General features: G+C 41.5%; 1 protein-coding gene across 1 annotated transcript in view; it reads right to left on the bottom strand.

Moving 5' to 3' along the window:
- Nucleotides 1-648: 648 nt before the first annotated feature.
- The window catches only part of MAPK1 (mitogen-activated protein kinase 1), a 56,078-nt gene continuing 35,609 nt past the window's right edge, over nt 649-21,117 (bottom strand). The window contains exons 4-9 of the mRNA XM_036448848.2: nt 17,273-17,389; nt 15,572-15,686; nt 15,148-15,279; nt 10,046-10,155; nt 6,899-7,024; nt 649-4,513 (exon numbers count right to left, since the gene is read on the bottom strand). Of these exons, the coding sequence (XP_036304741.1) occupies nt 6,908-7,024; nt 10,046-10,155; nt 15,148-15,279; nt 15,572-15,686; nt 17,273-17,389 (591 nt within the window). The 3' untranslated portion in view covers nt 649-4,513; nt 6,899-6,907. The remainder of the gene's footprint in view (nt 4,514-6,898; nt 7,025-10,045; nt 10,156-15,147; nt 15,280-15,571; nt 15,687-17,272; nt 17,390-21,117) is intronic.

Consider the following 21,117-nt stretch of genomic DNA (forward strand, 5'->3'; position numbering starts at 1 on the left):
AAGAAAAAAGCATTTAGGAAGACTTGCTGCTTACTGAGTAACTGTTTTTGAGGTCCTTTACTACAGACAGTTTAGATATACGTTCATAATCCTCACCACATGCAAGAGGACGACACTGGTTCCACTTCCCAGTGAGGGACAGACACGCAGAGCAGCAGTGACCCGCCGAAAGCCAGCGCAGCTCTAAGCAGAGGCCAGTTATGGGCCTAAACCCTGTGGTCTTTCTACACGAAACCAGAAACATTTCCCATGTGTTGTCTTGTAAGTATCCTACTGCATGATGCCCAGTGGCGACAAAAACCGCATGTCCAGATCCCTGAAGGACCCATGAGTTCTTGGTCTGAAAACAGGCTGCCAGTGACACCTGCCCGGGCAGAGGTGGGAAGACACACACGTGGGCACTGCGCCAGGTCCCCCTGCACTGACTCCCTCCCCTCCAGCCAGCGGACTGAAGAACCACCTGCAGAGCCCAATGGAGCTCTGAAAAACCACGAGCCAGAGCCCAGCCTGTGCTTCTATCACTACTGACCACCAGCAAAGTCGGATTAGCAAGATACACGTATATGGGGAACGTTCCAATAAAGGACCAGACGAGTTCATATTTTCACACATAAAATTCCAATGAAACTATACATGCACAGTACTATATTATTTTGGTAACACAGGGACACAATTTTAATGATTCTAATTTTTTTGTAGTTTTTTTTTTTTACAAGTCAGGTGCCATAACATTCAAATAATCCATCTTTTAAAAAGTACGTTTACAACATCAAAAGAATTAAGATGAAATATAAACCTTTCTACTTACAATTTTTATACAGATTAACCAAATCACAGATACCACAAATAAATGTTAAATTGTAACAATATAATGCATAAACATTCAGATTCTTAATAAAATCTTCCTTTAACTTTTTTTTAAAACTTACCATTATACTAAATAATCTATGCAGAGTTTTGGGGTACAATACCAAGAAGGCACCAACAGTACAAAGCAGATACAAAGCAGTTTCAGAACTTTGAGTGCTCTAAACGGATAAACAGCACAAAAAGGCAACGAGCTTTCGGGTAAACCTGGTGCAACCCTAGAGAATTCGCTCTGGATTCCCAGTCGCTTCTGACCCACCTGCCGCGCTGGGCTACGGCGAGAGAAACCAGATTCACTCCACTGCTCCATGCTTCTCATCTGCACTATGGGGATATCATATTTCAAACACCAGCATCACAATTTTAAAGCACAAATGCTTTAAAAATGTATAAGCTAAAGAATTGCTCTGATTTTCAAAACCACTACATTTACAAAAATATTTCCCTTAAACTTGGGATTGCTCCAAAACATTGATTTACAAATATAAAAGTATTATGGAAGGACCCAAAGCATGTGTGCATGTGTGTATATTAACATACTGTTACCGTACTATATAAAAGTTACCAATTTAAAAACTGTATTAACATATAAGCAAATAAAGGTAAAACAGTCTCCTCTGGATGGTCTGGGTAGTACGTGGCACGCGACGTGGGCAGTGCACCTGCGACTCCTCAGAGACAACCGCCGATGAGCCACGTGTGGGTCCTGAAAGCTAGCAGTTACCTGCACACCATCGCCTGTGCCCGCAGCAGAGGGAGTCCCTGTGAACACACCAAGCACTGGGCACTGACAGACACAGATACTCTCCACCCCATGCACCTAATGGTCTGTGTCTCCATCGGCTCTGAAGACCCGTCAGCAAAGCCGTCCTAAGTCCTCTCAAATCCACCCCACTGGCCTATTAGGTGTTTTACAATATTTCGCACTGAATTAAAGAATCGGAATGTTTCAACAGGAATTTTTTGCTTACATTTTAGACACCAAAAAAGCCATTAGTCTGAAAGCTTATGTGAGCATACCAATAATGAGAGTGTTCATTCTCACCAATATAGATTTATGGCCTAATCTGTACATTTTTAGAGATGCAAGAAGATCCAAATGTTGAGTCTATCGCACATAACAGCTAGTACCTTTCTCAGGTACCTTATAATAATTATGATAATTCTCTGAACTATTAAACCAAGTTTGGCATGATTAATTAAAAGCACACAACATATGGCTGCAATGATTCTAGAACGCAGTTAGTGGTTTCAGGCAATCTGACTCCAGCAAAGATGGGGAGAGCCCTGTTCCAGGGATTAGTAACCAAGACTGGCTTTCTATTTGGAGGACTGCAGATTAACATCATACTTCCAACATTCCACCTAGAGTCCACAGAAACACGAGTAATAAAACTGTCAATGCTCCTTTTAAAATGAAAACTGACTTACTAACGTATCAAGCAACAATCAGATCTATATCCTGTCGATGCTGTGTGGACCCTGACATGCAGCTCTGAGCGTGGAGCTGAAGATCATGCATTTCAGGGAAAGACTCTAGATGTAATTCCAATGACTGAGGATGAGTCAGCCATCCTTCGCTAGCCCAGGAGGTGTGAGCTCAGGACCCTGGGCAGGTGGGGGTGAGGGATGCTGAGCAGCCTTTCCCAGGGCTCAGCTGTGCCTGGAAACAGCCGTGGGGCACACAGGCAAGCCCTCTTTAGAAAGAACCAGAGAATCCAACCTGAGACGTTGGGACCTCTTCATCAGAGTTTGAGATTATTTTAGACCTATGATTTAAATAAAGCAATAGGTCAGAATTTGTTTCTCTACCGTGCAAGTAGGAAAAATAGGGGGGGGAAATGCTTTTTAAGTCATTTCATGTAAACCAAAGTGTTGGGCAGTGCCCAGTGGGAAGTGAGGCCTGTAGGCATTTCTGTTCTGAGCACAAACTGAACTGACTGTCCCCTCGGACATGCTGATCCAGAGGAAATCAACACTGAATCTTACATGAATATGAAGATAGAAGATGTACATTTATTTCCATGAGTTACAAGTGCATTTCTTTTCATATTAGCAGGCAATCTTCATAAAACCCATTTTCCATTGCTGTCAAAAATCAAACAAGAAATAAAGGACAGCTGAGAAATGAAAAGCTAAAAATAGAATTATTCCTAAGTGATCTGCTGAATAGCATTTTCTGTGGAACACAACTCAGAGGTAACAATAGATTTTTCATTTCAATCATAGGCATGTGGCACTTGGACAGTCATCTCTGCACAGAAAGCTGTAACAGTCATGCGAGGGTACAGTAATTATTGAACAAGGCAAATATCTCACCACAGAGAGCAGTGGGGGAGTCAAGAGGAGGCACCGCACGGGGACAGAACACCAGGTCAGTGCCACAGTGTACAGTGGCAGGAACAAATACTTAAGAGATCAGGAAAATATGGGATTGCGCTCCAAACGTGACTTAGTGCTAGCTTTTTCTGATGGTCTTAGCTCGGCATTATCGGAAACGGCTGAGAGTACTTGGTACTTGAGACAGAACAGTGCTTCATGTTGTGAGCTCATGAAGGCTCTATTACAAACTGTTATATTGTAGGCTGAAAATGAACTTGAAATGCTGACATGCTGTAGGAGGAAAAAATTGTATACTTTCTCATTTAAAGACGCAGTGTTTACCCTCTGCTAAATCCTCAGGCATCGAAGGTGGCACACCATGTGAAGCAGCTTGGGGTATGCATACCTGGACGGCCCCGGTGACGGCAGGCAGCCTACTGGCTACTTCTCCAGGGCCTTTCCTCAGCGCCCTGCTGTGGCCTTTGTACATCTCTCACTAAGTCCAGAGTGAAGCTGCCACTTTAAAGGTTTTCGCATAAGTCTTGCAAACACTCTGTTCCGCATATAACACATTTTGGCAAGTGTTATACCTCTATAAACTGTACAAGTAACCACAGTAAATCTGCAGAGTAAAACTGCTGAGTGCAGTACATTCTTTTTTTATTTAGAAAAATGTACTCGGTTTTCTAAAAGCTGGGCAGACAGCACATACCTTGATGTTAGTGACTAACATGATATGAGAAAGGATGCTGACAAGTGCCCCCAGATTCCTGGGACAGGAGCGCTTGCTGCGGGCGGCAACGTCACCCCAGGTGTTTCCACAAGTCCCTGCTCTGGGGAAACGATCACGGTGAAAGGTGAAGTGCAAACAGGGGCTGTCACTGACTTAAAGTGCCCTAGGTGGTAGCCTTCCCTATCATAAAGTGAGACGCCAGTGACGAGAGCCAACTCGGAAAAAACTCTCTGGTGTGACTGCACGGTCAGCAGGGCGTCGTGTGAGAAAGAATTCAGGAGAGGGAGGAACCACTGCATCTTTCAAACCAGAAAGTGATTAGTGACTAAAGAACGGTAAGCAGCAGATGCACTGAGTACATACTGCCACAGGTCACCGGTGGGTGACACACACAGGGGTACCAGGAACAGTTCTCTGGACTGAAGGAATTCTTTGAAAGCATAAAAGCCACAACTACCAGAAACCGCTCCTCCGAATGGCTCAAAGGAGTCAAGGTGGATAAGCCGAGACGGGCTGAAGACAGGACCAGGGTCAAGAACTGGGAAGAAGAACACCGATGTCCGAGCACATCCAGTCCTCTGATCCCTTGTCCTATCGAAAAACAAACAAACAAACAAACCAACCTGTTAAAAAACGCATCACATTTGCCCTGGCCGGTGTGGCTCAGTAGTGAGAGCGTCGGCCCAAACATAGAAGGGTTTCAGGTTCAATTACTGGTCAAGGGTATGTACCTCAGTAGCAGGTTTGATCTCCAGCCCCGGTCTGGGCACATTTGGGAGACAACCAATTGATGTGTCTCTCTCACATGATGTTTCTCTCTCCCCTTCCTCCATGCCTTTATCCCTCCCACTCTCTCTAGAAATGAATGAAAAAAATATCTCCTCAGGTAAGGATTAAAAAAAAAAAAAAAAAGATGAATCTCATTAAAACATCAGCAGCAGCATTAGAAGTGTTACAATGAAAAGAATAAGCCATATTAAAACATTACCAACAGCAACATCATGAAAAACAAAAACTGAAAAAGAAAAAAATCTAGAAAATTTGCTTGGAACACTTGGGCATGTGAAAAAGGCAGCTTTGAAGGGCGGGGGGCTGTCTTCAAAGGCACCTCTCTTCCGATGGGGACGCACGGATATACACACAGCTGCTCACAGGATGTGGGGCTTCACCAGACTCCAGATGCCTTTTATTTATTTATTTATTTATTAAAAATATATTTTATTTATTTATTTTTTTTACAGAGAGGAAGTGAGAGGGATAGAAACATCAATGAGAGAGAAGCATGGATCAGCTGCCTCTTGCACACCCCCTACTGGGGATGTGACCACAACCAAGGTACATGCCCTTGACCGGAATTGAACCCGGGACCTTTCAGTCCACAGGCCAACGCTCTATCCATTGAGCCAAACCCATTTCGGCAAGATGCCTTTTATTAACCCACCGCAATAATGATCAAAACCAGAGCCTGAGGGTGTTTGTAAAAAAACTCTTCTCCCTCCCCCTCTCCTCACCAAGTCTCTTTCTCTCTGGATGGCCAGGTAGGACAAAGCCAACTACCCAGGCGGCAGAAGCGTGTTGTTACTAATGATCTGACTGTGGCGCAGAAGAACAGCCAAACAGTGCTGGCTGGAAGAGGATGGCGGCCCGATTCTGGAGAGCAGGGAGCTGTGCTTAGTTCCCACAGGCAGGAGTGGGTTCTCATCATCCAGCTCAAGGGGAGCTGACCTCTGAGAGCACCCTGAAAGGCAGCTGGTAGCAACTTGCTGACAGCCTTCCCTCATTTTCTGTACGTGACAGGGTTCACTGGCTCTCCAGATATTTGCAAATGGGTCACCTCCACAAGTACAAGGAGCACATTTCCCCTCCTTTATCCCAATGTCTCTATTTCACTTGGAGGAATTATATTTCTCAAAGTGCACTTCAACGAACAGGGAGCAATGAATTCATCACGAGTATCCATCTACACTTAACCCAGAATACTTTCCAAATGTTTTAAGGCACTGAAATGGGTCAAATCTACTTTGACCACTTACAGGCTAGTGTTTCTCAACCATGAGTGTCAGAATCCTCTGGAGGACATATTAAAACACAGATTGCAGGAGGGACGGGGGACGGACGGACATAGACCACACTTCTGAGAATCTCTGCTTAAAGCAGCCACCGTATGTACTGAATTAATTTCACCCCTAAGTTTCTCTTAGTTTTGTACCTTCTTTGAGAGAAGTGAAAACACTGCCACTGAAATCCTTGGCCATTGTCCTCAGACCTCAGTGTCTATAATAATCTATAATAATAAAAGTATAATATGCTAATTAGACCAGACGTCCTTCCGGACAAAGCCGGGCTGAGAGGGAAGCTCAGGTCCCGGGTGCCACAGAGGGAAGCTGGTGCAGGCAGCGGGGGAAGGAAGATCCACTCTTGCTCGAATTTTGAGCATCAGAGCCTCTAGTATGAAAATAAAAGGCATGAGAGAATGCAATACAGACCCAGGTGAGAAGCCCCCAAAGGTCTACCACTTGCAGAATCTGCTCGTCCGTAATGCCACTAGGGGGCTTCCTAGTCTTAACATAAGCAGAGCACCCTCTGGGCCACCTGTCTGCACGCTGCACATGACACTGCTGCTTGCCAAAGGACACGTCCAGCCTCTCCATGCAAGTCTGTCTGAAGCATTTCCACAGTAAAAGCTTCAACCCTTGGTTATAATTCTTTATTTCACCATTCACTTCTACAGGGTCTAATAGAACCCCATTCTTTCTCTTCCACACATTCTCTAAAATCAAGATCTGCATTTCCTTTTTTTGAGCACGTGCTTTTTAAAAATCTGCCAATATCACTGTATGTCCCCACCATATCTATAATCTAAACTCATGAAGCTTCCATGCAGGTCTACAGAGATCCTACTTTCTTTTAGATAACTTTTAATTTATATTCTCTTTCCCTCTCTAGGGCTTATTGTATGGTCAAAGCTCCAGGTACCTGACAAATTTAAGATCTATATCCAGGCTGGAATCTAGCAGTCTCTTCAAAAATGAGTTCTTTGAGCTTCTCCTTAGGCAAGTCATCCAATTCCATGTCAAACTTGAATGGTGCTTCAGCGATGGGCTTTAAGAGAAAACAAAATATTTAGTAGACAACAGTTGTCATGGTTAGGAGTCTCTGAAACTTACACAAGACTGACATCTACTAAAGAACAAGAGCTATGGTAAGTATCTATGTACTTGTGCCCCACATGTCTCAAAGTGCACTTTCTATGTGCACTTAATAAAGGAACAGGGAGCAACTGAATTCATTACGAATATCCATCTGAATTTATCCCAGAATAATTTTCAAATGTTTTAAGGCACTGAAAGTTAAGAATCACAGAAACTTACAGGGGTGAAGGTGATGGTATGTTTATACAATCAAAACCCAAGATACTCAAATAGATGTATTTGATTAAATACATTATAATATCTTTATATGAAGAAATATTATGGAGTGTTAAAAATCAAGTTACAGCCCTAGTCGGTTTCACTTAGTGGACAGAGTATCGGTTTGTGGGCTGAAAGATCCCAGGTTCAATTCCGGTCAAGGGTACATAACCAGGTTGTGGGCTCGATCCTCAGTAGGAGGCTTGTAAGAAGCAGCCGATCAAGATTCTCTTTCATCATTGATATTTCTCTCTCTCTCCCTTCTTTTCTGAAATCAATTTTTAAAAAAATTATATATATATAAAATGAAGCTGCAAGAAAGATTCTGCAGTAAACCCTTGATTTTGCAGACCTTGATATAACGATGAACTTTGGATTTAATGGACAAAGTTTCCGGTCTGTACATCATATGTGAAAATGAATGTCCTGTTAATTTTAAAATGCTTTTAACCAATATTTGCTCATAATTAAATTAATAGGTTATTTTCTTATTAACTCAGTTATTTTTAACAAACTTTAGCCAAGAGGTCATATGTTGGGGGAAAAAACGCTCCAATAATCTCACCCACGTGAACATTACGTATCTATAACTATAGTTTACATATTTAAGTGGGAGTCTCATGGGTCATAAACAATGCTCAGCAAGTGACTAGTATGTAATCACACTGCATCTCGAAGGGTAAATGGCTGTTCTCGAGGGGGGGATTTTGCAGCAGTGGCAATGCCTGTCTGCCGATGTCCCAGTGTGCTAAGCCAGGTTCTAGCCGTGAATGCACACATTCACTAGACCTAGTCAGTATAAATTTAAAATGACTGTAATACACATAGAAGACTTTTCTGTGAAATGAAGCTTTTCATACATACTTAATTTTAATTACACAAATGTGTCTATATAAGTAAAAACAGGTAAACTATTTTGTCAATTTTTTAACATATGCATTCAGAAAACCTACTTTATTACGTAATGGACTTTCAGTTTTAACTGACATGCCCTCTCCCAAATTAATTCTTTATCTTGAGGTTTTACTGTATCATGGGAAAATACCCATGTTTATGTTAAACAGAATAAACTCTATTTTGTTTTTAAAATTTAGATACAGAAATGTAAGCTGGGCAGGAAATACTCCAAAACTTTAATAATAATACTATAAAAAGACTACAAAGCAATCTTTCCTGCAAATTTTCTTTTAACTTCTTTAACTAGACAGCTATTTAAGTATAGATTAAAACTATCTATGTAAAAACCTCATACATTATCAATGACAAAAAAACAAAATTGGTCAATTAATATTATTTATATTTTGATTTTTAAGTACCTCCACTAACATTATGTTATAGAACTAATCTAATGATAATACCAGTTGTCAATCATGGGATGCCTATTCACATATTCCTCACACCAGACTTTATATAATAGAAAGAAAAAATGGGCTCCAAAATCTACACTAAGCTTTGGCCTCTTGAAAGAGGGAAAAGAATTCGTGTCCATGAGAGAAGTAAACAAGTACCCTGTTTCCCCAAAAATAGACAGTGTCTTATACTAATTTTTTCTCCCAAAGTTGCGCTAGGTCTTATTTTCAGGGGATGTCTTATCTTTCCATGCACTAGATCTTATTTTTGGGGAAACATGGGTAGCCAGCTCTCCCTGAAGGATGGCTCTGTGTGGGATCACACTGGGTGTCCTACCTACGCCATCCTCATCCTCCCAATCCCCTCCTAATGGGTGACAGCCAGCCTGTGATGCGGACACAGGGCTTTGGAAATGTAGCTCACAGGGGCACAAGGGCTCCGAAAGGCACACTCCCTCACTGGTTCCCTGCTATTTACTGAGCTGTAGGTATTTCTGGAGGAGGGGATAAAGGTGGAAGGGGAAGCTGCTTAATAAATACTTCCTCTTGATTTCTTTCTTTTTTTCCCTTTCACTTATCAGTTTTTGGCTGTTATAGCTTTTTCTCTCCTCTTCCATTTTCCCCTTCAATTTTAATACCCCTACCCCTTGGCTCTCCCTCTTTCAAAAACAGGAGTGTGAAGGCTTGCTTTCTACACATATGTGCCTCAACTAGAAAAATCCCATCATTGGTTCATATTGCATTTTTCTCTATCTTTAGCTGGATCTCCAGAATGCTCTGGAGACCTGCTGCCTTAACCTGCGGACTCATCACAGTAGGCTCCTGTGTTCCCATCTTCAGGGAGTTATACCATAGTTGAAGTCACCAAGCTATAGGGGAACTGTCCAGGCTGACCTTCCCACCCCCTTAATCTACATGACACCCATCCCCAAGAGGCAGCCTCCTCTCTATCCTCAGGACAGGCACCTTGGTTCAGGTGTCTCTACCTGCCAGAGACCATGACAATGGTCTCCAATCTTGGACCCCTTCCTTATCTGTGCTCCCCTTTACCCAACTATGTCCCAGCCCCACCCCTGCTAGAAGCTTTCTAAGATAAAAGGGCCTGAAGAGGATGGGGGAAGGGTTTCAAGCTGTGCTGACAGAATTAGGCCTCCAGGCAGAGGAGGTAGGCATAGTGGGAGGACCAGGTAAAGCACCAAGCGTCTCTCAGAACAATCTATCGATACAAAGGCCATCTGGGCCCCTCCTGGCTGGGCCTGCTGCTGATTCACATCATACATACACACACACACACACACACACACACACACACACACACACACATATCTACCCCTGCAGAAGCAGCAAGGAGCACAGGCGCTTACCTCATCACTCGGGTCATAATACTGCTCCAGATACGGGTGGGCTAGTGCCTGTTCTACTTCAATCCTCTTGTGAGGGTTGAAGGTCAACATTTTGTCCAGTAAATCCAGAGCTACAAAGAGAAAGTTTTGCAGTGGTGAGAAACCATAGGAATAATCACAAATACTTTCCATTTCCTGTTTAAGTAAAGTGACTCAAACAAATGAGCTAAGCATTGCCTTGGGAAGAAGAGTCAGCACACTGGTGTCTATGATGTCTCTGAGCTTCTTAAGACTATCACCACCTGACACTTGCAGACCCAGACTGAGAAAGGTGACGCTCAGCCAAAGGCTGAAAGTGGAAGACGACAATTCAAACCCAAGTCTGTCTGCCACACCTGGACTTTTCCTATACACTGCCCTGCTTTGTAGATGTCCAAAGCAACAGTTTTACGTATGTACTTCTCTTATGTCAACTCCAAAGTGATTTCTGCAATGGTCAATTTATCTTTCAACACACAGGAGAGACCTCCAAAGTAATAGAAGAAAACGGCCACTTGTCCTCCCATGTGGTTTCAGTCCCCTTTTTCCAGGTCCTGGCCAAGGTTCATGTGTGAAGCAAAGGTGCCCCATCTGTTCTGCAGCTTGGCACCTTTCTCCAAGGCCTCAGACTAAAAGCATCCTCTTAATCTGACCATAGTTAGCAGCTGAACATTTCTTTCATGATGAGAGGGTAACAGTAGGAAGCAAATGTGGGATCAACAGGAACGAGATAGGAGAGAGGGGGTTAATGGACAGTTTATCCTAATGGACTCCTCCACACCTAGTATCCTGGGAACATCTCAAATCATAAGGATAGCCAAAGGGCATGGCAAACTCCAGCTGAGACAAGGGTTAAGGGAAGTGTGACAGATATTTCCTGGATTTAGTATCAGAAGTAGATGTCAATGAGAAACAATAAATGTCAGAAAACACATTATTCAATCAAACCCACCAGCCCTTGGTGACTGGACAATGCTTCTACCAACTGAGCGACACCAGCTTCTTTTAAAAATGTCTCTTATTTAACAATGCTCAAACCAGTGGTTTTCAATTTAAGTGGCAGGTCCTTTCTTTAAATCCTAAGAGGAGCCAAAAAGCTATCCAAGCCTCTCCTAATTCCTAAAGAATATAGTGACACTTAGCCAAACAAAAACCCACAGTGGCTTCTACTTAATGAAGCAGTGATAATTTATTAGGTTATCAACCTCATCCACATTCCATTAAGCTCTAAGTGTAGAATGGTAGAGGAGAATAATTTTACTCATTCATTTAATCCTTGAGAGCAACAGGCCAATGCACCTTCTGAAGTGACTGCTTATGTGCTAGGAAGTCAAACTCCAGAGCAGTTGGAGGGCTGCAGAGGCACCTAATGCCTGAGGTCACCATAAGGGTGTGTGATTGTTAATGTGCGTGCATGCTTTGGGCATGCTCATCTAATGCCAACTAGTGACTCCCCTAGTTGCATGCCACCCATCTTGATCTTCAAGACAATTAAGAGAAAATAAATGTGGTAAACCACAAGTTGGGCGTAATGAGAAATTCCACATAGCAAAGAATTTTTCTCATATCCCTAAGGGGAAATGTAAAATTTTTAAGCACATGTAATGAGTTTTTGCCTCTATCAATAATTGTTTGTTTTTAAAAATATATATATTTTTATTGTTTTTTTACAGAGAGGAAGAGAGAGGGATAGAGAGTTAGAAACATTGATGAGAGAGAATCATCGACCATCTGCCTCCTGCACCCCTTCTCCCCCCCTCACCGGGGATGTGCCTGCAACCAAGGTACATGCCCTTGACCAGAATCGAACCCGGGACCTTTCAGTCCGCAGACCGACGCTCTATCCACTGAGCCAAACCGGTTTCGGCTGTCAATAGTTGTTCTAACACACACGAGTTTACCTTAGGATATCAGGGAACAATGACATTTTGTTCTACAGGTTAGGAGACTTGTCAGAGCAGAGGAGGTTCTTGGGCATCTAGACATGTTAGGATTTGACTGAACAGTCTGGACAGCAGAGGTGTCATTTCTGCAGCTGTGACAAGGGTCTCAGCCTACATCTGGCTTGGTTTCAGAGGAGGCTCTCTCAAGGGTCAGGACAGTGCAGCATGATGGTCAAGAGCTGAGGCACCTCCTGCTCACATCTGAGTTCCATGGAATAGCAGACAGATATATGTACACATGACACAACCCTTGCTGAGTAAGTTTTAGAGTCTTATCTGTAACACAGGTAATAAAATCTACCTTATCCACTCCCCCCACCCTTCCAAAGAGCTCACAGACACTTCCCCAGGAGCTTTGCTGAGATTAGAAGTCATTTGTCCTTTTGCCCAATTAGACACCATCTGTGTCAGAAAAAGTCCAGGTCAGCCTAGCCACAGTCTCATTCTAAAGCAATATTTCTAAATAGTTGGGGGTGGAGTACGTTCCCACTTCAAGGCACCTGGTAGTTTAAACATTTCTAAAACAGATCTCTTAGTTCCTTCAAGTAAAAAAATTCTAGGCCCTTAATCTTCCAGGTAACAATTTCAAAGGAAGGTAACTTTTTATTTTGCTACTTGGAAAATAATTGGATCTTTAGCCTCCCTTTCTGCAAGTGATATTTCTAGCATTAATCACAGCTACAGAAGAGGAAAAGGAGAGAATGGGAAGCAGCTGGCAGGTGCTGATCCCACAGTTAAGAGTGCCCAGTCTCCCTCTCCCACACCACACAGCAATCCGCTGGCACCATTCAGATGGCATGAATCACGCTGCCTGTGCATATGTTTCCTTGGACACAGGTCTTATTTCTCCAAAGGGACTGAAGTTCCTTCAGGGCTGACCGTGATCTCTGACTCTCCCTGGTGTCCTCTCAGAACCCACACCTTCTCTTTAGTTTCAGTGGGTGCTTAGCAATATAACCCTACCCTTCTGCCCCATCAGGCCTCCCCATCCCACAGCCTAGACCCCATGGCTCTCCATCACATGGCTTTGGGTCCATCTCATCTACCCAGCAAAACTGATCCTGGATCAAGGCTGCAACCTGTCACTTCCATCCTCAACCGAGTTTCTTTCTTTTCTTTTCTTTTTTAAATATCTTTTTACTGATTTCAGAGAGAAAGGGAGAGGGAGAGAGACATAGAAACATCAATGATGAGAGAGAACCATTGATTGGCTGCCTCCTGCATACTCCCCACTGGGGATCGAGCCCACAACCTGGGCACATGCCCTGACCAGGAATCGAACCGGTGACCTCTTGATTCCTGGTTTCCTTATGTTTTTTTTTGAAGATAAGTCATTCTCCATGCAGAGATCAGAAAAAAAATTGAATACTCTAAATACTTGTTAGTTTCTAATGGTATGATTTTTAGAAAAAAGTATTTAATCATTATTTTTTTGGATTTATTTTGACGTGTAATAATTTAAACTGATTTTCTTCCAAGTAGCTATTAAACTAGCCCAGCACCATCTGTTGAATATTATTTCTTCCCCCTCAAGATTTGATAGAATCTGAAGCTCGATCCCTTTGAAGAAAAATCTGTAAACTTCTGGTTCAAGGGATTCAACAATCAGAAATTTCTAACAAACATGTGAAAAAATATTCATTCTCACTCTTAATTAAAGAAAAAACAAATTAAAATGCCACTTCTCCCCATTTGGTTGGCAGACCCAGAAGTTCAATACCCAGCCAGAATAGCTGGAACAAAAGACATGTGACGAATTGCCAAATCGTCCTCCAGAGAGAATCAACCAACTTACACCCCACCAGCTGTCTCTGAGAACATCATTTCCCCACAGCCTTGACCACACAGTGGGTTATCAAACTTATTGATGCTTATTACTGTGATGAGTGGGGAAAACTGAATTAATGACTTTTCTTTCTTTTCTTTTTGTCAGACTAGATTTTTTTAAATCCAAGTAAATGTTCTTTATAATATAAGAACACAAACACTGAAAGTAAAATCATGAGAATAAAGTATGCCAACAAGTACTAACTAGATACTAGAAGAAAGATGGTGTGTCCATACTAATTCAAACTAAATAAATTGTGAAGCAAAGCATTAACTAGACAGAAAAGGGTTAATTACTACACAGTGATAGTTTCAAATCACAGGAAAGACACAAGACTTCTAATTGTGTATACATGTACAGCTTTAACACCTAGGGCAACCACTAAAAGAATAAACATATAAGACAATTTTCAAATGAGTAAAGGGAAAAATGAAAGAATAAATGTATAAAAAAAGTTCTTCCATCTAATGATGGATATGTCATAATACATTTGACCAAACTCATGGAGTGTACAACACCAAGAGTGAAACATAATGTAAACTATGGACTTTGCACACTTAAGATGTGTTAATGTAGTTCATCAATTGTAACAAATGTACTGTCCCATTAGGGGATGTGGATAATGGGGGAGGCTAGGCATGTGTGGGGCAAAGGAGAGAGGTATGTGGAAAATCTCTTTCTCTCCCTCAATTTTGCTGTGAACTTGAAACAACTCTACAAATGCCAGTGGTCTAGACATTTGCACAACCCTATTACTAATATAATACAGGTACTATTACTAATCCTATTTTATAAATGGCAAAACTGAGTCTCAGAGAGTTACAGTAGTTGTCCAAAGTTCAGATAGCTAGTTAAGTTGCTGAGCTATGGATTGAACCCATAGGCTGCAAAGGCTGTTCTCTTAACACAAGATGCTGTACTGTTTACTCTAGCACTGACAACTTCTTATCACCACTTTATTCTATTTGTAGTCTTTCCCTGCTTCATTGTAGTAATCCAAAACCTGCATTTCAACATTAATTTTCTGAATTTTAGTGGTGTAAATTATTATCTGAACAAACCAATCTCAGAAGTTTATAACCTTAACATAAGGAAAATCAGCTTTAAAAAAAAGGCCTTACAAATATTCTTATATAAAACATGTCTATAGGAAAGAGTAAGAAAACAGAGGGAAGCCTGAGAGCAACAAACAGGCATTATCCAGTAATTATAAGCTAACTTTACAGCCTAGTGACCTCATGATTTAATAAATAAAACAAACTCAAAAACAAGAAACTAAACCTAAGAAAAATAATCAACAAAATAATATTTACCTTTGGAATCAGCATTTGGGAACAGCCTGTTCCATGGCACCTTATTTTTGTGTGGGAGAGAAAGCAAATAGTTTCTAGCTTTTAGATTGATTATGCAGTTCAGGTCTTCCTGTGATGGGGATCCAAGAATACCTATTAGATAAAATAATAACCTTGTTAATTATTGAGACCAAAGTAAACTGACCACACACCATCAGCTGTAGGGCAGAATGGGCCTTGATAATTAATGTCTTCTTACACCACCTGCCATTGCTTACCTATCTTATTAACAAGTTTTTTTTACAAGGATCCTTATCATTTTGAATCAAGGACATTAAAACTCATGTCTGTCACAGATTAAAGAGCTGTTAAAATTCTTAATTAATGAAATGACGCTGATATAAACTAATGAAATGAATAAATCTAGTCCCTAATGAGTTCTTACCCAGAATGTGGTTCAGCTGGTCAAGGTAATGCTTCCCTGGGAAGATGGGCCTGTTGGAGAGCATCTCTGCCAGAATGCAGCCTACAGACCAAATATCAATGGACTTGGTATAGCCCTGCAATAGAAAGGGAGGAAAGACAGAAAATGTTATCTGGCATTATAAGACTAAATGAGATCTTCTTACATGACAGGCACATGATTATTAGGAATTTTAGCCTCTCCTTTGGCTCTATAATTCAAAAATAAATTTAAAAAAATAGAGAAACTAATAATAATTTTGTTTTCTTAAAGGATGTTGAACAACCAAGACTACTTAATCTTATTGATCTTCAAAGTTGATTATGATATTATGAAATAAGAATTTAAAAAGTAGACTTCATTCTTTTCAAATAATTCGAGAGAAAATTCGCATCCTTAGAAATTGAAGCTAGAAATAAGAAAAAGCAATCACCCTATTTATTTAGAAGATTTGTAACCTATTAACTCATTTTGGAAACCTGGAAACTAACTCAAAAGAAGGGGCACTATTATACTTCTGGAATATTTTTACCCATTTTGCGAATCATTTTTAAAAAAGTCAAGCTGAAGCCCAGCCAGTGTGGCTCTGTGCTTGAGCACTGCCATGAACCAGGCGGTCAACGGTTCAATTACCAGTCAGAGCAAATGCCCAGGTTGTGGGCTCAATCCCCAATAGGGGACATGCAGAAGACAGCCGATCAGTGATTCTCTCATCATTGATGTTTCTATCCCACTCTCCCTCTCCTTTCCACTCTATGAAATCAATAAAAAATCCCACAACCCCCCCGCTACCCCATGAATCTAATTCCACAGAAGCTCTCAATGCTTGCCACCTGTTTCATAAGCCCAACAAAGGTATATTTCCCTTTTTCTTGCTTTTATGTATTTATTCAATTATTTTTTTCTGACCAAGATTCAGACTTATAAGAAGAGTTTGCCTGCGAATTGGATGCACTTTCACAGCCACTTGGAGATCAGAGGAACACATGTCATCTGGAAACAGGATTATCATATCATATAATTTTAAAGAATCCATAGCAGTTCTTATTCTTTCCACACCTATGTTTTCTCCAAATTATATTATAATCAGCTAAATCTGATAACCTCTAACACCAACCGAGCCTACATCCAGCAGTGGCAGCAGCAGTTGTAAAAGCTGTCACAGCCCTAGCTGGTTTGGTTCAGTGATAGAGCATCAGCCTGTGGACTGAAGGGGCCTGGGGTCAATTTCAGTCAAGGGTACATGCCTTGATTGCAGGCTCCTCCCCGGCATGGGCCCTGGTCGGGGCTCACACAGGAGGCAACCAATCAATTTGTTTCTCTCACATCAATGTTTCTCTCTGTCTTTCCTTCTCTCTTCCACTCTCCCTAAAAATCAATGGGAAAATATCCTCAGGTGAGGACTAACAACAACAAAAAGCTGTGACGGGTGAAACATCAGTAAGGCTAGGCAAGAACAAAGACCATTTATTTTAACAGTGACCAGAGAGGCACACTCTCCAACTCTGCAATATGTCAGCACTACTCCAGCTGAGGCCAAAATCCAGGGCCCAGAGTTCAATGCTGAACAGAAGATTAGGATAGCACCTTGGTTCTGCCCAAACAGGCCAAGACTGAACCCAAGTGGAGACAGGTGTACTGAGAGGGAGGCTCATTTTCTTTATATGCAAACTTGCTCCTTACCTTGGAATTCAACATAATTTCTGGAGCCCTGTACCAACGCGTGGCTACATATTCTGTCAGGAATCCTGTGTGATCATGGTCTGGATCTGCAACTCGGGCCAAACCAAAATCACAGATCTGAGAGAGAGAGAGAGAGAAAAAAAGTGGACACCTTAGAGATTCTTAACCAATTTTATATTAAAATATCATAAAATAGACAATAGCAATAATATCAGTAATAAGTAGTTACTACTATTACTACGTGGCAGGTACTTTGCTGGGAATCCTACATACACATTCTTATTTCATTCTCACAAGTATCTAGTTGATTGATATATGGCCATAAGAGTTTAAGGGGATCGTAAGTTTTAACTTTGACTTGACTTCTTTTGAGACTTTCATGTTGTACCTGCTGTACCTTATTAGTTTCTTGTAGAGACTTTTCTACCAATACCTCTGAAATGAGTTGCAGGAAACAACATGAGGTTTACTAGCAACATGATCCCATTTGGCATGATTTCCAACTTAGAGAAGCAATGAATGACTGATTTCTTCTTACATATGAAGGAGTCCTCTATGCTATTCAGTGTCCTCACCTACCATGCTGGACTACCACCGACCCATTTCAAGTATGTGTGGCTTGAACTTCTTAATACATCTGTGACCCATCGTTTCTCTTTTTTAGAGCTAACACTTTATCCTTCTAACTCAGCCTGGCTTTTGTAGTGTAATTGGATACCTGAAGCCACATTCTGAATTGTGCAAAGAAATACTGCATCTTGTCAGCAGCAAAAAACTAGCATAAGTCTGAGATCATGACAACAGATACTACACCAGCATCAGACTGGATGTATCTAGAATTGATACACAGCTTTCCGTGGGTCAGTTGAATTACAAAACAAATCCCAAATATATATATATTTTTAAACCAGAAAAGAAATTCACAGACCAATGAGGTTATAAGTGTCACCACACTCCTCTGGACTAAGCAATAGCTAGTCTCTCTGCCTACAATCTAATTCATCCTCTATCTAAATCCTACCTAAGTGTCATTTCCAAAATGTGAGTCAGCTCTCTGGCTCAAAAACCTTTCAACCTTTGCCTGCTGAACGGAGCCCATATTCCTTTCTCCTTGCTTCTTGTTGTAGAATTTCCAGTCAGTCAGCTTTCCTGTAGTTCTGGGTAATGTCCATTTTATATTTTAGTTGTATTTTATTGAAATTGTTGTGTGCGGCTGCGGCTAGTTGCCTACCCGAGCAGCCATCTTGGATTCTAGGGAGCCCATATTCGTTAAGCATGACTTTCAAGGCCTTTCACTGTCTTTATCTCGTCTCTCCCACTGCCATCTTTGTCTCAGACCTGCTCCAGTTTACTCCAGACCATACTGACCATGTAATGCCCTTTCCACTGTGTGCCCTATCTATGCCATTCCTACCCTAAATACCCAGCTTGAAAGTTATTCTTCTGAGAAGTTTCCCAGGAGTCAGCACCACTTCCAAGAATTGCTCACTTTTCTGAACTCTTCTAATGTTTTGTTAGACATTTATTATATGTAAGTACACAACCATAATCCACGGTAGTTGTGCATATCCCTGTCTCCCAAGCAAAAATGTAAGTTGCTAGAAAAAGGCAATACTTGACTTACTTTTTATTCCTAAATGTCCTATACATAGTGAGCTCTCAACATTTGATGAACAAATGCCTTACTTTAAATGTTTTAAGAAGTGTAACAACTGGGGTGAATTAATTGAAAGACATTCTATTTCAGCAGATCTTGAACAACATCATTTTGTTATAATGTTGATAAAATATTTAACTCTTGCATATATCAATTAGACTATGGTAAAGCTGGTTTCATTACATGTTATTTTGCATAAATTTGAAGAAACCATCAATGACATTATGAGAGGATTTCCTGTATTTTCACAATAATGGAATTATTAAGAAGCTCTTAAAAATAAACATCAAGGTGACTCGAAAAGTAAAACAAAGGGGAAAAAGATGGTGACCAGCAGGAAGGTTAGGGAGGGAGGGTGTGTGAGCAAGTGAGGGAGTGATAGAGCTATGTGTGGACGTGTGTGGGTGTGGGTGAGTGAAATAGGGACAATTAGACCCTGCAGTTCCAACAGGGAGCTCCAATCCGGGAAGTCAGACGGCAAAACCCCGGGGCGGCTGCACACACTCCGGGGAGGACACCAGCGGCACCGAGACCATGCCATCTTAAAGAACAGAACTGCTTGAGACTAGAATCCTACCCTCGACACTACCCAGTCTGGTCTCAGAAGCAAACCAGGACATGACAGCCGCTCTGGTAGAAGACCTGTCACCCAAGCTGCAAACCCGGTGCGCCGCCTGACAGCACAGGACACCCATGCAAAACATACATGGTGTCAAACAAGCCAAAGGAAAATCGTTTGGGCAAAAAATGAAAAAGGATCGCAAGTCAAATTTATAGAAAAGATTCCTTTATTAAATTTTGGTTGAGAATATGTTTGTATATTTTCAGAAAACAACTCCGAGACCATGGGGATTCCTGCAACAGAGAGGAATTGACAGGAGTGCTCCAGCCATGAAGACAGAAGAGAAACAGTCCAGAGATGGAAACATCAACAATGACAGAGAACCATCAAAGGCTGCCTCCTGCACAGGGTTGAGTCTGCAACCTCGGCAGGCATGTCCTGGCCGGGAATTGAACTGTGGCCTCCTGATTCATGGGTCGACACTTAGCCACTGAGCCATGCCAGCCGGGCTCTAGGCTTTCTTGAATGCACATTAGTTTTTGTCAGACTGAATCCACATTCCTCCTTCTTACCTAAAACATCTGTAGATTTCCCTACTTATTTAGCTTTACTACCTATTAAAATATAAATGTAAGTATATATAGCCCATATTCAAGAGAATTCTAAGGTCTGTAAAGAATCTAGAGTTTTCCTGCTTACTGGAAATGCCTTTTTTTGATATTAAAGTCATTGAGGTTTCCTGAGTATTTTCTTTAGATGATTATGTTAACTTATACATAATGCACATGATCCTAGTTTTATATCCTCCTATATAATAAAAGCCTAATATGCAAATTGACCAAAAGGAGGAACAGGAATAACTGGTCACTATGACACACACTGACCACTAGAGGCAGAAGCTCAATGCAGGAGCTGCCCCATGGTGGTCAGTGCACTCCCACAGGGGGAGCGCCACTCAGCCAGAAACCAGGCTCATGGCTGGTGAGCACAGTGGTGACAGCCTCTCTGCCTCTGCGGCCCGCTCCCAGGCCTAAGCTGGCAGTTGGACATCTCCCAAGGGCTCCTGGACTGCAAGAGGGCACAGGCTCACCTGAGGGATCCCCCCTCACCCTAAGTGCGCAAATTTCATGCACTGGGCCTCTAGTATAAGCATAAAAGTACAGATTATGGCCCGGCCCTTGTGGCTCAGTGGTTCAACGTCAACCTAGGAACCAAGGGGTCACATTTAATTACCTGTCAGGGCATATGCCCAGGTTGCAGGCTTGATCTCCAGTACAAAGTGTGCAGAAGGCAACCAATAGATGATGCTTTTCTCTCATTTATGTTTCTATTTCTCGCTCTCCCTTTCTCTCTCTTTAAAAACCAAGAAACATCTATTTTTTTTTTTTTTTAAAGTACACATTATGTAAGAGCATAGAAAAAACTTTGGAAGAAAATACACCAATCTGTTATAGTGGTTACCTCTAAAGAGGAAGAAACATGGGATGGAAAAGATGAGAACTAGCACTCTTAAATTTTTATTTTTTGCCATAAAAATGTTTTCACATATTTCTGGTATAATTTTAAATATGAGTAACAATAAATAAAAACATGCCCAGTAAAAGTTTTTCAATATGTATCATCCTA

Source organism: Pipistrellus kuhlii, unplaced genomic scaffold (genome assembly GCF_014108245.1).
Source record: "Pipistrellus kuhlii isolate mPipKuh1 unplaced genomic scaffold, mPipKuh1.p scaffold_m20_p_20, whole genome shotgun sequence".
NCBI lineage: Eukaryota > Metazoa > Chordata > Mammalia > Chiroptera > Vespertilionidae > Pipistrellus > Pipistrellus kuhlii.